The sequence below is a fragment of the Pantherophis guttatus genome, chromosome 1, assembly GCF_059756535.1.
Source record: "Pantherophis guttatus breed Tessera chromosome 1, ASM5975653v1, whole genome shotgun sequence".
Lineage (NCBI taxonomy): Eukaryota > Metazoa > Chordata > Lepidosauria > Squamata > Colubridae > Pantherophis > Pantherophis guttatus.
Genome location: NC_142063.1, coordinates 79,417,909 through 79,436,229, shown reverse-complemented (window position 1 = coordinate 79,436,229; position 18,321 = coordinate 79,417,909). Strand labels below are relative to the sequence as shown.

The window sequence follows — 18,321 nt, the reverse complement described above, 5'->3', positions numbered from 1 at the left end:
GCATTGATCTTTATATGTTCTTGGACATGTGAAATATAATCATGATATATGGACATATGATATATAAAGATCGTTAATTGTGTTTTGATAAAATACTTAAACCTCTTTCTACATCTCAAATATTATATTTTTCTTGGTTCCCACTTGTGCAGGTAGTCTCATTTAGTGAGCATAATTGGGACCAGCAACTGTCTGGCACAAGAAATCAGGAACCAGGATTGTTCAAATGAGTACAAGTTTATTCCATGTTATCTTTCTACAAGAATCTAAACTTCTAAAGGTCAAGGCAAATTGGTGGTAGATAAGAATCAATGGAATTGATTCTGGACTTGCCGTAGATCTCTTGTGGGGACAAAGGGATTCCATGCTGATGATGTGCTTGACCCCTCTCTCAGATTCAGCCTGATCATCTCCTATAGGAACTTGCTCATTAAGCAAAGCAGTTGCTAAGTAAAACTGTCTCTGTGCTTATGATCATACAGTTTTTCTTTTTTTACACACCTGTGTAGGTTGTAAATGCAAGGAATGACTATAAAAATGTTCGTTACTGTCATAACAGGACAATCACTAACAGGGGCAGTTGTTAAACAAGGACTACCAATAGTTTCTTAATGATTGCTAGCTGATCTGGATGTAGAAGCAGAGGTGTCTTTTTAAAATCAATTTAACGCTTAAACTTTACATGTTGGTTTTGATTTTTAAAGAAATTATCATAGTATAGAATTAAATTCAACCACAGTTACATTGTTATGGGTATTACAGCAAAGGCAAAGATTATTATATCTCCCCATGATGGCATTTCTTATCTTTGAATGATAGAAAGATGCCTTATACACTCTACGGTTAGAAATACTTCTTAAAATTTTAAAATCCACTTGGGAGGTAGCATATAGGAAGCTACATTCAAAGCAGCTCAAATCCAGCGCTTCAAATAGAGCTAATGTTATGGGTTGGTGGGTGGGGTCACTTTTCCCTCGCCCTATTAACAATTCTCAGAAAGAATTAAAAAAAAACTATAGTCATTTACACATTTCAAAGCTGATTTGCTGAGAGGAAGGATTATTCATTTTTAGTAACACATTGATGCGTTTGATAGCATTTTCTCTAAATTACTAAACAGGAGTAAATTCTAAGTAGCATGATATACTAATTCAAAAAAACAAGTTATACTTAAAAATGAAAATTATATGAAATGTTTTAACAAAAAGTTTTAAAAGGTTTGTTCTGTTAAAGATCTTCTATTCCCACATAGATCTGCCCCATCCAGTAATTATTTGCATTGTCTGATTTTGGTAAAAGGGATCTGTGTCTTTAAAATACTTGTCTAGCTGTTCTCTTACCATCATCCGCATAAAACATCACCCACCTTTGGTTTGATTCTTTGGTATTATATACCTCAGTGATATTACTATACCACTCGTTGGAACTATAGAACTGCACCTAATAGGATGCATTAAAAATTGTTTTAAATAAACTAGCACATTAAATACTCATTTCACATAAAGTTTTATTAGTGCCTCAATGTCGTTCATATCAAAACTAAACTTTTCCTTTCTATGTTATTTTTCTTATTCTTCAGTATTTTAATTACTTATATACATATAAAATGCCTGGGGACATCAAAAACTGGGTGGATGCGCATATGAATTGTGAAGACATTGCCATGAATTTTCTAGTGGCCAATGTAACTGGGAAAGCGGTTATTAAGGTGAGTTTTTATTCAGTTGTTCCTCAGGATCTATCACGTAGCAGCAGAGTCAAAGATCTCATGATTATATAGTTTAAACATAGCTTTTTAGAGCTCTGTGCCTCTTTTCTCATCCATTTTGAAGATGATTCCATCTATTTGTAAAAGACTCAACTCTCCACATCCATACATTTTTTTGCTTATGAGTATACTCTATTGCTTGTGACCATTATGACCAGATAGTTGAAGAAATCAGTTTCCTTAATAATTGCAGAAAATTAAGCCATTTTTAAAAAAGTAAAATAAACAAGATTTAAGAGAGGTGGGGAATGTGAAGGAACAATCCATCCCTGCCTATTTCAGCTGCAAAAGCTGATTTATTAGACTGTTCACTGCAAAAACATTAATTGCAAGATCAGTTTTTATATGAACTTTTATCCCTGAATGAATTTCCTGATACGCTTCAATAACTTTTTGGCCTAGAACCTTTCAGTTCATTTTGAAATGTGACAACTTGGAATGAGATTTAGAGGTCTCAAGGCATTTCTTCAGTTAGCAAGGTCTGTTTTCCTGCCTGCCCATCAACTTTTGCCCAAACCAGTGGTTATGATTTTGAGAAAAGCCTTGAAAGATAAAGCATGTGTGTTTGTTGTAAGAGTTGTACAGTTGGGAGAGCCTCTCAGAGTTTGCCACTCAGCTATTAAATGAGCAAAGTGTGTCTGTTGGATTAAGGTTACGGTGAAGTATGGGAAGCTATATTTCATCACTTTTATGCTGTGAAAACAAATAGTGTTTATACAGGAAACTTGGCAGTGAGAAAACAGTCATTAAACAGGAATTAAGAAGTTGTCATCACTGCTACTTTCCACTTACAGCAGGCAAAACCCCTCCAAGAATTTTTTTTAAAAAAATTGGGCTACTTTGAGTTTTGCAGTCAGCTAAGTAAATGGTATGGATATATTTTTTTTCCTCCATATTCAAGAATTTGATTTTCACTTTGACACATAGATTGCATTTCAAAAATTGCATTTTTAGTAGTGAGATTAATGTCTGATTGTTAAGTCTATAGTTATACTGTCTTTATATAGGTGACACCCAGAAAGAAATTCAAATGTCCAGAATGCACAGCCATCGATGGGTTATCCTTAGATCAGACACACATGGTAGAAAGGTGAGTGCCTCATCCTGTTCTTTTCTCATTTCCAGTATTTAATGTACTGTCATATTATCCTCTAAAATTTCAGCTAAATCCATTGGTCTATGTAGAAAAACCATATTGGAGTGAGAGAATTGGTAAAATGTATAATGTGTAAATGTATACCTAAATATATTCCTAAAATATATTCCTAAAATAATACCTGCATATTATGGTTTCTCAGTTTGGGTATTATTGCTTTTTGAAAGAGAGTTAAATTTTTTTAAAACCAATTTTTCGTTTTAGATTTTTGGGGCAGTTTCAGCAAGCTTTAATTGACAAGTGTTTGCCATCATAAACAAGAATAAATATGAAAGGCGGCTCGAAAAACTCCATTTCCTGATGGAAATGCGAGTCAGAGCAGGCAAGGGCAGGTAGAGCCCTCTGCGAATTCCCCAGAGTTTTTTTTTTACTCTTGGGGACGAGCAGAGTGGGGCTCCCTATTTTCGCTCGCCGCTGCTCCAGGCTTCGGGAGGACTCTGCTTTTTTGCAGAGCTAGGCGCCGGGATCGGACCAACTAATAAAATAACAGATGGTTTAGTTAAAGAGAGCGAGACTTGTACCTGGGACCCTAAATCGCAAGTATTTTTAATGATTTTACAAGTGTTTCTAATTGAACGGAAAAAATAAGTTTAAAATGGTGACTGCTGAGGCTTGAGAAGATAGCCGAAAGTGAAAGTCCTTCCGTAATAAGCTACACAGTAGCGAAATATGCAGTGCCGGCTAGACTAGAAGGAAAATATCCATTTTAAGTCTCTTTTTTCTTGGAGATCTGTATTTGATCTTGTTTGGGGAAAAGTTTTCTTTAAAAAAAAAAAAGAATAAATATGAAGAGTAATTTTCAGTACAGATATTCAAAAAAAAAACAGTAACAGTTTTCACACTACTATATATCACTATTTCACATTACTATATATCACTAAAAAAAAGGTGAAAAGGGATGTTAATGCAGTTGCCTTGCCTTTTGGTTATTGAATTGCAACAACTAGGCGCTTCATCTTAAAACTGCCTTTGCTTTGACAACGATTATTTAAGTATGCTGGGAAAATCTGTTATGCGTGAAGCACAAGGCTGGAACATAGTCCTTTTTGGGTTCTTGATTTCTAAGTGGTGATCCAACTATCCTGTTTCAGCCATTGGAAAACTAAGAAAAAAAATTAAATTTGTTTTCCACTAATGAGATATAATAAACATAGTTTCTTCAGCTATAAATTTCATGAATAAATTAACTAACTTGCTTCCCTTGTTTGCATGATTAAAAAGTATAATTCTGTAACAATTCTGAGAGAGGTTCTTGAGGGCCTCACTGGGCATCATGTGGAACAGGGGTGAAATACTCCCGGTTCGGACCAGATTGCCTGATCTGGTAGCGATGGCGGTGGGTGGTTCGGAGAACCGGTAGCAAAAATCCCTGCCCCCGCCCCCCACCATGCCCAGCTGAGCCACAGGATCATCAGAGGCTTTTTTTTTTTTACTTTTAAAAGCATTTTTTTTACAACCTCTTCCGAAGAAAAAATGCTTTTAAAAGTTAAAAAAAAAAAGCCTCTGATCATCGCGTGGCTCAGCTGGGATAATCAGAGGCTTTTCAAAGCATTTTTTTCTGCAACCTCTTTAGCGGAAGAGGTGGTAAAAAAAATGCTTTGAAAAGTCTCTGGCAACTCCCAGCTGAGTTGCCTGATATGCAGAGAGGTATTTTTTAAAATGCCTCTCTGACGATCCCAGCTGAGTTGCCTGATTGGCAGAGGCTTTTCAGAACATTAGAAAAAAATGCTTTGAAAAGTTTTTTTTTTTAAAAGTTGGCCACGCCCACCCAGTCACATTAACCCACCACCACCAAGCCACGCCCACAGAACCGGTAGTAACAAATTTTACATTTCACCCCTGATGTGGAGCTTTTTGTTTGCTTTTGGATATCAATTTTAGGTTTGAAAGCATCAACTACTTAAAGATATTTGGGACAGATTTTACAGATAAATAAGTTTATTAAAGTGGACAATTTTTAGGAAAGAATAACGTACCTGCTCCTTAGCAGATATGTACCTTTTGCCATATTATTTCATAGTCACTGAAATGTACCCTTCAAACTGATAGCTGAAATGTGTTACATCCTCTAACATATATGTGTTTTCTTATTTCGGTCACCCACTAGCCTTATAAAGAGAAGTGAGATGATAAGTAGGGTGAATAAGAATCCAACATGCTTTTTAAAAATGTGGACACTTGCATGTTTTTGAATTTAAAAAAACCCTCATGTCATTGAGTTTGGACAATGAAAATAAACTAGTCACTTTAGGGTTTTAGCTCTTAAAGAAATGTTGTAACTTAAGCTTTCAAGCACAGGCATTAGTGTAGATAACATAAAGGAAGTAAATTCCAGTAGTTATTTTAAAAAAAATAAAAAGCCAAAGAAGTATTTTTGTATGTCTTTTGTTACCTACAGGCTTATTTTTGCAAGCCCTGTATAGTGCCAAATTTGACCTGGCAGAGACTGTTTAAGAGATATTTTGGCAATTAATCCACTGTAGTTTGCAGCATGCGCACCACTTTAAGAATCTCTGGAATTCTGCTGGAGAGGGGCTAATGAAACTTTGACCATGCTGCATACATGTGCAGCTGATAGCATCTCTTTATATCTTTGCCTTGGTTATATACATCAGTCATAGAGATTCATATCTTTCCAGCATGAGAGGTTCTTTGTTCCATTTCCTACTTCTAACAGTAGGAAGGCATCATAATAGCATTAATATTTTAAATGCTACCTTTACTGCATTTGCAATGCCTTAACAGAAACCACATTTGCTTCGTGTTTGCTTTGCTCCTATTTAATTAAATATTAAATAATTGGGGAGAACATGAAAGGGGGAGCTACAAACAACAAGTTGTTAAATAAACATACAGTGGGGCAATTTGTTTATAAGCATTTCATTTATTCCCCCCTCCCCCCCTTAGATCCGAATGCATTAACAAATTTGCCTCTGTCTTTGGGACCATGCCTCTGAAAGTGGTGGAGCACCGGGCCGATCCAGTCTTGTACAAAGATGACTTTCCCGAAAAGCTGAAGAGCTTTCCTAACATTGGAAGCTTGTGAAGAGCAGCCATGAGTGAAGTTGGCAATTGGAATCCAGCACCCCAGGCAGCAGCTGATGCTAGGAAAAATCTTCGGGACTGAAAGAATCATGCCAGGGAGCATTACAGAGAGAGGTCACAAAAAAAATAACGCTTTGTTCCTGAAAAGCTTTTCAACAGAGAGTAAAACTCAGTGGAAAAAGAAGCAATGGAGGTGAATTGCTGCATTGGTCTACTGAAATGTTTGTTGGCTGTATAAAAATTGTGTGTATACGAATATACACAATGCAAAGTTTTTGATCACACAGCAAAAAATATTTCTTCTCTAAGGGCTGCTAGTTACCACATCTCTTGTTGGTCCATTTTCAGACTGCCTTCTAGATTTGCTGCCCAGATGCCCTCTTTGGCTGGTGTGCAAGACCTGCTTTAGCATCTTTTCAAATACATTGTAAGCATTAATTCTGCCATAGAATTGGCAGAAAATGTGTATTGATGTTGGGTTCATTTTTAACGTTACAAGATAATTGAAGTTGAATAAAGCAGCAGTTCTTATTTTTCTTTTTATTAAGGTATCTAGTTGTTAGTAAATGAACACATTTCATGTTTTCTATTATTTCTGCTGAACAGAATCCTGAATAGGATTAGACTGCATTTTTAACTATATAGAATGACTATTCCATTCTTAGCCTATTTTGATATTTCAATCTGCTTTCCATACCATATTGGGATGGTTTTCAATTGACCAATCATTAATTAGGAATACATAAAAATGCCTTCTGTACTTTGGAGCTCTTGATAAAAAATACTGAGCTCAACACTAATTTTTTTTTTTTTTGAAAGGTGCTATACATGACAATTTGAATTGTGTAATTGTGCAATAGATTAATGATTCATAGAAAGCAATTTATCATCTTCCGAAACAATTTACATCCTGATGTGTATAACTCATTATCACAAAATAATGAATATCTATCATGTAAGCAATTGATGCTGAAGTTAGCATAAAGAACATGCACTAGGGAATGAGAGTGACACCTTTGCGTTTCAAGTCTGTTTCACAAAATAAAAGCAACTTTACTGTCAATTTGAAATCATAAGAACCCTGCGTGAAGAAATTTTAAATCTTTCTTCTCCGGGCTGAAAATTGTTTAACTGAAAAACCATTAACAGGGAAGATTAAGAATAATTATTTCTTTGTTGCTTAAATCTTAATAAAAATATTCACTAACCTAAGATAGCTGATCAGTATCTGCAGTAGGTATCAGTTCTCTTTGCATCAGCACTGTGATATTCCAGTTAGGTGCAATGTGGAATGTTAACATATTTTTGCAAGGCCTGTTTGAGTTTTTAGTGACTACTCAATCTGTAATTTCAACTCCTTAGATGCAGATTCTGCTGACAAGTAGGAAATTTCTTCACTTAAGTCTGAAAGAGGAAAAAATATATAGATTTTTAAATATAAATTATAGTAAAATCATAAAATGCAAGAAGTACTGCATTACCAAGATCTAGAGCATCCTGGTAAAATATTCTTACTGCCATGATAACACAGATAGAACACAAAATTTGGGGGTGGCAGCCACAGCATTTCTGATTCAACTGCTCAGGGAAAATACAAAACAAATTGTCTCAACGGTTAAAATACTGGACCTAAATTACAGCACCTCCATTATTTTAAATTTGACATTAAATAAACTGTGGTATTGATTGGAATGTCAGGACTTTTCTTCTACAGTACATGTTTGAGTGCTCTTCTGAGGAGGCCTAATTTTGCCTCTCTTCTGAGTAGAAGTCATCTCTGACTTTTATTCCTCCATCATCTAAATTCTTTATACAAATTCTTCAATTAAGTTGCTTCTGACATGGGAGCAGGCTTCTTTGGGGCAGCCAAGGCAAAGTTGGTTTGTTTTGCTTGTCCTCATTCTTCAGTAACTAATTGAATGTGTGAAGGAGGTTTTACCCTGCTGTGAAATGTTATTAATGATATTAAGAATTAAGCTCAACTATCTCGGCGTGTATAATTTATATGCTGATTGATCTTGATGGTTGTAAACCTCTTTACATTTCCTTCCTAAGAATGCAGGTAAGAGTTCCTTAAATATCTGTCCTGTTCTCCAGCTGTGAAAGTGCAGTATGGATGCCTCTTATTTTAAATCTGATTCTATTAATTGCTTCCAGTGTTTGAAGCTGAAGCTCAGATTGCACTTGACTCTTGTCCCCTGTTGTTTCTGTGGGCTCAGGGCTGCACAGCTGATTTTGTTTTACCTATTCCTTGCCAAAACTTTTTTCTTCAGTGTGTTTTTTCAATGTTAGCAGGAACAATTTTCCATACAATTAGTTGTGCAGATTATTTCTAAAGGAGGGGCAAGTTTGCCTCAGATTTTGTTCAGTTGCATCATGGTTAATTATTTGGTTTGCAATTTGCCATGATTTAAATTTTTTTATCCAACATTTGGATTAGCAGGGAACAGCATATTACTGGCACAATTTTCTACAACTTGGAAATGTTCGGTATGTATGATCAGTGTGCCTTCTCTTGTTGATTGCTCTTTTTTTTCAGCAGGATAACCATGCTAGTATAGTATTATCCCAAATTTTCCTTCCACCTGATCTTTTTACCATGGTGGTTTATATATTTCTTTGAGGATGCCAATTAGGCATTCAATTGTATCTGCAGTTTCTACTTTTGGGAATATAAGTGAAACAGCAACATTTGAAACAAATTACCTGTTTCCATTTTGCAGAAGACACTTTTGAAAGACAATTAGAGGCAGACTCTTAAAATTAACCTTTGATCCATAGTTCAAAAATATATTTGAGTATGTCCAATGTTAAAATATTTTGCTTCATAATGTATTAGTCAAATTTAAGTGTTCTTCTCCCTTAATTGTAATATTTAGTTCCTTCTGCTTCCCTTTAGTGTCCAACCTTCAAAGTCTCATCCTATCCTAGTTTTTAAAGAGATTTCAAAACAAACATTTGTCATTGAAAGGTTTTTTATAATTAATTCCAAAATCTTATTTAGAATCCATCCGTACCTTTAGTCAATTTGTAACTTTCCAAAATAAAAGCTCTAATCACCTTTTTGTTATTTATTGCAAAAAAGGAATTTTTAAAAAAAAATCATTAAATTTGTACAGGTAATCCTTGACTTACAACAGTTCGTTTAGTGGCTGTTCAAAGTTAGAACAGCACTGAAAAAAGTGACTTATGGCGGTTTTTCACATGGCCATTGCAGCATCCCAATGGTTATGTGATCAAAATTTGGAAGCTTGGAAACTGGTTCATATTTATGACAATTGTCATGTCCCGGGGTCATTTTATCACCTTTTGGGATCTTCTTACAAGCAAAGTCAATAGGAGAGCCAGATTCACTTAATAGCCATGTTATTAACTTAAGAACAGCAGTGATTCACTTAAGAACTGTGGCAAGAAAGGTGATAAACAGAGTCAAAATCCATTTAACAAGTGTTTGGCTTAGAAACGGAAAGTTGGGGCTCAATTGTGGTTGTAAGTTGAGGACCACCTGTGATAAAAAATTCTTTCACTGAGAATCGAAGGAAACTCATCCAATACTGTCAAAACTTTACTGGCTGAAAAGCAATTTCTGAAAGTGTTTAGAAAAGAATGTATGCCATAAAGACCAACCAACCACGGTCTGAGCAACGATAGCGTTGCCTTGTCTCCCACGGCTCTAAACCTTTCAGAAACTGTCTTCAAATTCCTCACAAGGAACAAATATCTGGAGCACCTGTGGGCAATATCAAACCCTTTTCTTGTCCTGAAAGGAATAACAAAAAGCCGGTCTATTTGCTGGTGCTTGATTCCACTGCAGTCGGATTCTTCAGTTCCCCATTTCTTCTCTGGAACTTGTATAAGACACTTTTAAAGGTATATGCCAAGGGGAAAAAAAGGATCACAATGCAGTTTTAAGTATTTTGAATTCTAACTTCTGTTGTAGTCACACAGCGGACGGTAAGGTGTGTGAGAATTGTAGGCCATAACATGAGCAGAAGAACACACTGCTTTTCTACGATGTACATCTATGACGTTTCAAATATGTATAAAATGTGAATATAATGTGTACGTTTGTATACTTGTCTAAGAACTGTTGCTGATTATAGCTCTTTGTTAAACATATACTCAGTTGCAAAGCCAATTTTGCAGCTGTGTCATGAGAAAATAATGAGGCATGGTCTAAATATCTACCTCTGTCCACCTGGATTCTACAAATATTAACTGAACACACATTTGTATATTTGCAGATATAAGAAAGTTCAGTGAATGTTCCACTTTCATATGAACTGTACATAGGTATTTCGTATTGGTTTCCATACTGTAGTCTGTGTGTTTCTCCCCCGTAATACAGAGGTTATCCAGGGACCATATTTCTCAATGTTTGTGTGCACTTGTTTTCTTTTGAAAAATAATATTTGTAAAAGCATGTGGCAGTCAATTCTATTTTACTTATATACTTGCTACATTGTTAGCTGCCCAATCATACAATTGTAGGCATTGTATAAAGCAAAATTCTTGGTTTTATAAAGTGAAATGATATAAAAGAGCAAATTGATATAAAATTGCAACGTGATGTATGTTGGATTGGTGTTGAAGATAATTCAGAAACTATAGCAAGTGTACGACACAGAACTAGAATATTATGTAGAGGTAGAGCACACAGTTAGTGCAGAAAAATATCTATTTTGAAACTGCTATACCGGTGAACTTCTGGAACCAATTCAAAATGATGCTGGTCACTTTTAAACCTACACTGCATAGTGTCAGGTTACATTAGAAATTGCCTCAGCAGAACAGAAACTGCCTGCCTAGTTCAATCATCTCAACAGCATCCCCTGATAATCCTTACCCCACTTCTTTAGACGACCATGGGCTATGGACAATGCTGCCAATTTTCCCAGGAATAGCATCCACATGGATTTTCATAAACAAGTGAATATGGATATAATTCATTCTCCTTTGTTCTAAGCTGAATGGGAGCACATGATGGGTATTATTATTATTATTTACTTTATTCATTAAACATGAAACTCAGTCAACTGAACATTCAAAAATGCATCACAAATACCATTGACTGGCGCTAATGGTTGATATGGGTTCCTGCCAGCGTCCTAGGTATCAACCAAGTACCTTCTTAAAGATGTACGATGTTCCGAGTAGTGCAGGTTTTTGCAGTTCCACTGGTGTTATTGCAGGAAGTGGCAATTTCTTGATGCATTTTATAAAATTATTGGATATGGTACCAAGTGCCCCGATGACAATGGGTATCACTGTTACTTTTTTATTATTTTTTATTTTATTATTATTATTATTATTATTATTATTATTATTATTATTATTATTATTATTATATTAATTTTATTATTACATTTGTTTTTTTCAAGTGTATTGTAATTGTTTTGCCCAGAGAGCATTGAAAGTAGAATGACCTCCAAATGCCATAAGATAAATTAAAAGTGAAGATTGGACAGAAGTTCTCAAAAAATGGCTGGATCCAAAAGAGGCTGTAGGCAGGCAGCATTATCCCCTCTCTCAAAGAAGCATCGACAATCTCCTGGATTCAGCAACTGAAAGAGTATGAATGAAATACACCAGTGGTGATGTTCACATCACAAGAGAATCCTATCCGCCCTCGGGTGATAATTTTACAAAACACTGTATTGCTCACCATTACAGACTCTGGGAACAACTTAAAGCATAAAGAAATCCACAAATCTAATATGTCAGCAGATACTTTGTCTTGCCCATTTTTTCCCAAAATGGTCCAGGTAATTCTGAGCAAGATTGCTAGATGGGAATCCGCAGACACAATAGGCACAAAAACAGGCAGTTCGTTCCTCCTACAACCACCAGATAGGTCCATACTTAACACTGCCTGGTTTAGTAACATTTATTAAAATGGTCAACATTTATTAAAATGGTCAACCTTTTCACCAATAAAGACTTTTCTTCCAGTCACTTCTTCATCTTTAGCCCATTGGTAAACTAAAGAGCGTTTGGGATTGGCAGTTGGGCAAAGGCCTTATAAAAGCATTCTTACTCAATGCTTTGGTTGTCTCTCTACTATGGGAATCAAGACAATTGTGTGCCAATTTATAAGGATATATCCCTATGTATAAAAAGGGACGAGATGGCTAGCACATATATGCGAGGGGAACCTTTACCTTCATCCCTCTCTAGGTCCCCTCTGGTTCCCATAGGATCTGGATAGAACAACCTAAGGGTCCAATTCCACATGCAGAGGGCAGGACATCTGTGATCTGCAGCCCATCAAGGAAGGCCCACAACAAAGAATAGATGTTTGTCTTTCATGTCAGAATCATCTCCAGTGTAAGGACAAGATCAAAGGTATGTGTTTTGTGCTATTAATTTAAAAGCCCACGAATGCTAATAGGAGTCATAAACTCACTATACTGTGACATGATGATTCTTCTGGGGTATGGATGTTAATATCCCCCAAAACTGGAACTCAGGAATTTCAACACCAGTGTTAATATTCCATCCATGAGCTCAGGATGGTACATGAGCAACGGCTCCAGCTTGTCCTTGTGGTTCAAGTACATACATACAAAGACATGCATAACTGCTCACCTGTGGGCAGCATTCCTTGCAATGGTCCCAATCTCAGAAAACACCACAATTTCATCTTTTCAATGTTGCAGTTGGTGCATGACTTGAAAGTAGAAGGCAAGTCAACTAGGCTACATCCCCAGGATACTGCCTTAGGCCAACCTCCAGTCATATCACTAATAGATGTGGTTTTATTTCATGCAGCCCTGGCATTTATATATTCTCAGTTGCTACCATGTTATGATAAATTATTTTCTAAAAAGAAAAAAAATGTGTTAAAGAGGGAAGGCTCTTCAGTTGCAGATAAATAATTTATGGGGGTCTGTAACCAATGCCCTTCGATCTCTTACAACACGTGTACAAGCTTAGTTCTTTCCTAACTTTGCACCCATCAGGTAAATTGGCCTTATTAATCCCAGTAGCTGTCTTTCTCTCCACATAAATATACTTATGAGTAGACCCTACTTCTGGCAGTTCTAGCATAGAACTTGTCCTAGCATAGGGCTTTATATCGACTGCTACCATATTCTTTCATTAGACTTTCATTCCTAAGGAGCTGCCTCTTGGACTCAAAATGGAGTGCTGGTCCTGTTAATGGGCTGGATGTTTGATCTTGAACAGAAACCTGAACCCAAAGTTCCAAGTCAATGCAGGCTGATTGATTCTGACTTTGATCCTGTGCTAAAGTCTGGCTGAATTGCTGTGGAGGGTTAGGTGGATTGTCCTTATCTGATGTGATTAATCACTGGACTGTGCTCACAACAGACAAGTAACTTTGTTCTTTTAAAAATGGAAAAGATGGACAAAGCATGGCCTAAAGTAATCAGTCTCAGGGAATGTACTACAATATTACTTTACTTTCCCTGATTGGAAATGTTAGAAGATTGCAAATCTCATAGTGAAATGATCATATTTAACTTAGTTTCTTTTGAAGTTCTCAAAATCCAGGAACTATGACAACTGAAATTAGTGGGACATAATCAGTTTGTTGTTTGATTGTTTCTGATTCTTCATAACCCAATGCACATAATTTCAGAAGAATTGTTTTCTGAATCACTGCTTTCTTGAGTTCTTGTAAATGCGTGCATTTGTCATCAATTCTAGCCACTTTTTCTTTTATTGCCTTCAATTTTTTCCCCCAAGCATCAGAGTCTCTTCCAGTCTATTTAACTAACTTATCTGAATTTGGTTCAAAGTTCCACATTTGCTAGAGAACTAAAATTCATGGCAATTTCATAAAATAGATACTTATGTGCAAGAGAGAAATTTTTAAGCATGTATTTTATTGTAGAACATATTTTTCAAACAGTTCCCTTGTTCTCTTGGCCACATCTTATTGGGAAAAAAATGCAGCTGAGTACTGGGAAACTATATTAGTTTGAAACTGGTTAAATTATAAGAATCATATAATTTTCCAAGGCACCAAGGAGAGAAAAACATTTGAACAACAAAAAGATGGGGAAAGAGAGAAAGGAGTTATTCCTCCCTCAAAAGAAATCACTACAGTGATTATAACTATTAGTATTAAATTCACTGTAGCATTGTGATTCTCCTCACTTACAGAATGATAAGACACAGACCGCTTATTATGTTTTTATCCTGCAGGACATATTACAGTATATAATAAATTGTGTGTGTGTGTGTGTGTGTATGATGTATGTTATAAATGTATACACAAAGCCATAAATCATGGCCTATGATATAAATAAAGAGAATGACCACAGGGCAAAAAAGTAGTGGGAGCAGGGGCAATGTTTTGCCAATTTCCCCACTGAGTTTCCTTGTAGGAATTGCAAGCGGCATTGGAAATTAACCTTCCTCCCTCCTTCCTTTTCAGCAGGCAGGTAAACTGGGTGGAGGTGGGAGCAAGGGATTGCAAAACTGGCTGGGAAACTGTCATGAAACATTGAAAAAAAAATTACATGACAGTAGCAGCACCGAAGCAACACAACTTTTCCAAATTTCATTCCCTCAGAAATCCTAAATCCAATCCTGAACATATTCCATATTGGAATATGTCCAATCCTATTTTGGACATATTCTGTAAATTAGCCCATTTGAGGTGCCTTGGATCAAAAATTGTTGCCCTATGATGCACTGCTTCACTCAGTTAAAAGTCATGACGTCAAGAGTTTTAATAGTATATAGATATTCTGCTTATCAATAGGTAAATTTTTGAATCAGGCCTAAGAATGGAATGAAAAACATCTGAGATTAAGTGCCACCCAACACTACAGGAAACATCTGAACCAAGATGGCAGTTCTTATAGCAACCAACTTTTGCCTTAAGCACTAGATAACAGTGCTAGGTCTTTAGTCTTTCTATATATATATATATTTTATATATTGAAGTGGGTATGGTTGTTTTCAAGCTAACTTGAGTTTGATGCTGTTTGGAATCACATGCCTTCTCTGTGTAATTTCAGTTCGGAACAAACTGCTGTTTTACAGACCTGCATCTGCTGATCTTCAGGATTCTGTGGCCTGCCAGGTCCTTGCATTGGTGGTTGTGCAGGAAAGTTGTGTTTCTCATTAAGAGGATAACAAATAGCAACATATGAGACAATTAGCTGAAATGGAGCAGTGATGGCGAGTGGCTGAGGCATAATCCACTGGAGGAAACACAGCACAGCTCTGATAGGTATTCCCAGCAGAAATCCCCACAGGATTTCTGAGAAAGGATAGTGAATGGAGAGAGGCCCCTGTTTGCCAGGTTCATTTTCCGGAGTTGGTTCCAATAATTCCTCTCTGAGTGTCCTTGACTTTATCCTCATTTGCCTTGATTGTCAGTTTGCTTGGAGTAAGAAGGAAAGTTTAACTCCTTCATTGCCTGTGAAACACAGTTTTTTATTGGGTAGCCTAAATAAGATTGGAGACGTTAGTGGCATCTGTGAGCCGATACTTTTATTTAATCTTAAGAATCTTTGGGAAGTAGGGAACAAGAAGGCAACCTACTAAAATGTGATTAATTTCATTAATTACATAGAAAATCATTCTTATTGAGAGGCCTTTCTGTTTACGCAAATGGACAAAGATGACTTTGTGAAAGGCAGCAATCCCTTAGGAGCCTTGCAATATCAATATAGCAGATGTGGTATTCTTAGACATTCAAACACAGGGATGTCAAACTGAAGGCCCAGGGGCCAGATCCGGCCTGTGGGTTGCTTAGATCTGGCCTGTAGGGCTGCCCTGGAAACAGCGAAGGACTGGCCTGCGGTGCCTCTGCCAATGAAAATGGAGCTCAGGATAGGAATAGAATAGAATAGAATAGAATAGAATAGAATAGAATAGAATAGAATAGAATAGAATAGAATAGAATAGAATAATAGTCCTTGACTGGAAAGGTGGACTAAAAGACCTGCAAGGACTATTATTCTATTCTATTCTATTCTATTCTATTCTATTCTATTCTATTCTATTCTATTCTATTCTATTCTATTCCATTCCATTCCATTCCATTCCATTCTATTCTATTCTATTCTATTCTATTCTATTCTAATCTATTCCATTCCATTCCATTCCATTCCATTCCATTCCATTCCATCCCATCCCATCCCATCCCATCCCATCCCATCCCATCCCATCCCAGCTTTTGCTCCTAACTTCCCCTATAAGTATATAGAGCCCTGTAGGACATTCAGATGACATTTCCATATCGTTTTTGGCTGTAAAATGTAACCATATAGCCGTAAAAGTAGCCCCATATTCCTGGCCAATGCAGCCTATATCGATTCCCTCCCCTGCTCTCTTATGTCTATCATAACTTTGCAAGATTTTGAGGAATCAGAAGTCTTGGCCAGACATTAAAGAAAGTGTGTGTGTGGGGGGGGGTTACTCCTGTCAAAGTGGCACCCCTGGATCTGGTCATTAGTGAGTATAGTGGGCTATTATACCACTGTTTAAGCTCAAACAGTTTGAGAAATCTTAGGCAGCTATCATATGGGGGCAAGGGGTGATGAAAATGTGTTTTTAAAAACTGTTACATGATCCTGAATAAGTTGAGGGGCTACCCTCTCTCAGTGCCAGATGTTTGTTTCCCTTGAAACTCTGTTTCTATATGAAACTCTCAATCAGTTCGTCCCCAAAATGCTACCCTATTCTAGAGTCTCATGGTGAGATCCAAGAAAAGCTTCCCTTAATATCACCAGTCTTGGTCCTACAATAGAATTAACTAATAAAATTCCCCATAATTGCCCCATACTTGAAAATTTTCCTTCTTTGGAGGAGTGTATTCTCTAGGCATATCTACACTTACCATTTAGGCTGATGCTGTTCTGACCTCATGCCAGCTTGATTCTAAGCTGGTTTAAGAAAATCCTGTCCAGATGGAGGTAACTTTGGCAAAAGCTTGCAAGGAATTCTGTCTGGATCTCTGGCTACCCCTGGACAATTCTTCTGCTGCTTTTCTTTTTTTCCAGGAAAGAGCCTGCCAAAGTGTGTGCTCTTTCCTCTATGCATTTGTGCATATTCATCCATCTACATAGATTTAAACCTCTCCCTCTTCATCCCTCCTTCCTGCCTCCCTCCCTCTCCCTCTTTCTCCCTCCATCCCTCCCCCCTCTCTCTGAAAATACAGATATGTACAATCATGTACATGTAGTTATCTTAAAAGATTTAAATATCAAAATGCAAATATTTGCATTCATTTTTTTTCTTTAAAAATGTTTCTACTTCCTAGCTTGCAGTCTAGTTGTTTCTATACTTCCTTTTGCTAGCACTCTGAAGTAACAGAGTGATTTTTTTTTTAAACATCCAGGGGAAAACCACTCAAGAAAAAAATGTCAAGGGGGTTTTGTTTGTTTGTTTTAAAGTTTCTGCCAGATTTCAGCCTGGTAATTTTCTCTACATTAAATGAAGTTCTTAAGTATTACAGTATACTATTTCAGCAACGCTGGTAATGTGAAGCATGGAAATGCATGAGAAGCACTGGTTCAGTTAACTTCCACCAATTGCTCTAGCCCAGATAGATAGCAAGCATTTGAGATGAGAAAACATAGAAAAAGTATACTTTGGTACTGAAGTACGCAAATATACCATAATGTCAACTTTGAGAGAGAGTGTGGTAGATTAACAAAGGCAGTGTTTTCCATTCCTGTTCTCTAGAAACTGTGTCCATCTGTTGTGGCTGGACTGTGGCTGGGCTTTGTGTGAAAGTTCTACATCTCAGAGATTGGGGGTGGAAGAAGGACTTGGACTATATCATTGAGCTGGACACAGGAGAGTGAATGCCTATTCTTGCTGTGCTATGACTTTAGTAAGTTGTTTTACTATTTCTTTAATGTTTCCATTCCTTTAGGGCAGGGGTATCAAACTTGATTTCATTGAGGGCCGCATTAGGGTTGTGTTGACCTCAGGAGGATGGGGGGAGGAGGGCATGGCCGGGGGGGGGGGGTGGCCAGCTTGACATCACTCGTGTCAGGGGTACCTGTGGTGGCCCAAGTGCTCTGCCAGTGAATACCAACTCCCAATCTCCATTTTCAGATGGGACAGCCTCCTACAACCCTCTGCCAGTGAAAACAGAGTGAAAACAGTGAAAACTGCCTTCCTAAACTCTGTTTTCACTGGCAGAGGATTGCAGGAAGCCGTCCCAGCAGAAAATAGAGATTGGGAGTCTGTTTTTGATGACAGAGGCACTGTGGGCCGGTCCTTCGCTGTTTCCAGAGCAGCCCTGCAGGCCAGATCTAAGCACCCCACGGATCAGATCCGGCCTGTAGGCCTTGAGTTTAACACCCCTGCTTTAGGGCAATACAATTGTTTTTATCATTCTCCTGTCTTGGTCCTGCAG

At 37.1% G+C, this 18,321-nt stretch overlaps 1 protein-coding gene across 1 annotated transcript in view; it reads left to right on the top strand.

The window, feature by feature from the left end:
• The window catches only part of EXT2 (exostosin glycosyltransferase 2), a 76,153-nt gene extending 65,625 nt beyond the window's left edge, over window positions 1–10,528 (top strand). The window contains exons 12-14 of the mRNA XM_034417409.3: window positions 1,580–1,708; window positions 2,776–2,858; window positions 5,832–10,528. Of these exons, the coding sequence (XP_034273300.1) occupies window positions 1,580–1,708; window positions 2,776–2,858; window positions 5,832–5,970 (351 nt within the window). The 3' untranslated portion in view covers window positions 5,971–10,528. The remainder of the gene's footprint in view (window positions 1–1,579; window positions 1,709–2,775; window positions 2,859–5,831) is intronic.
• The last annotated feature ends 7,793 nt before the right edge of the window (window positions 10,529–18,321 follow it).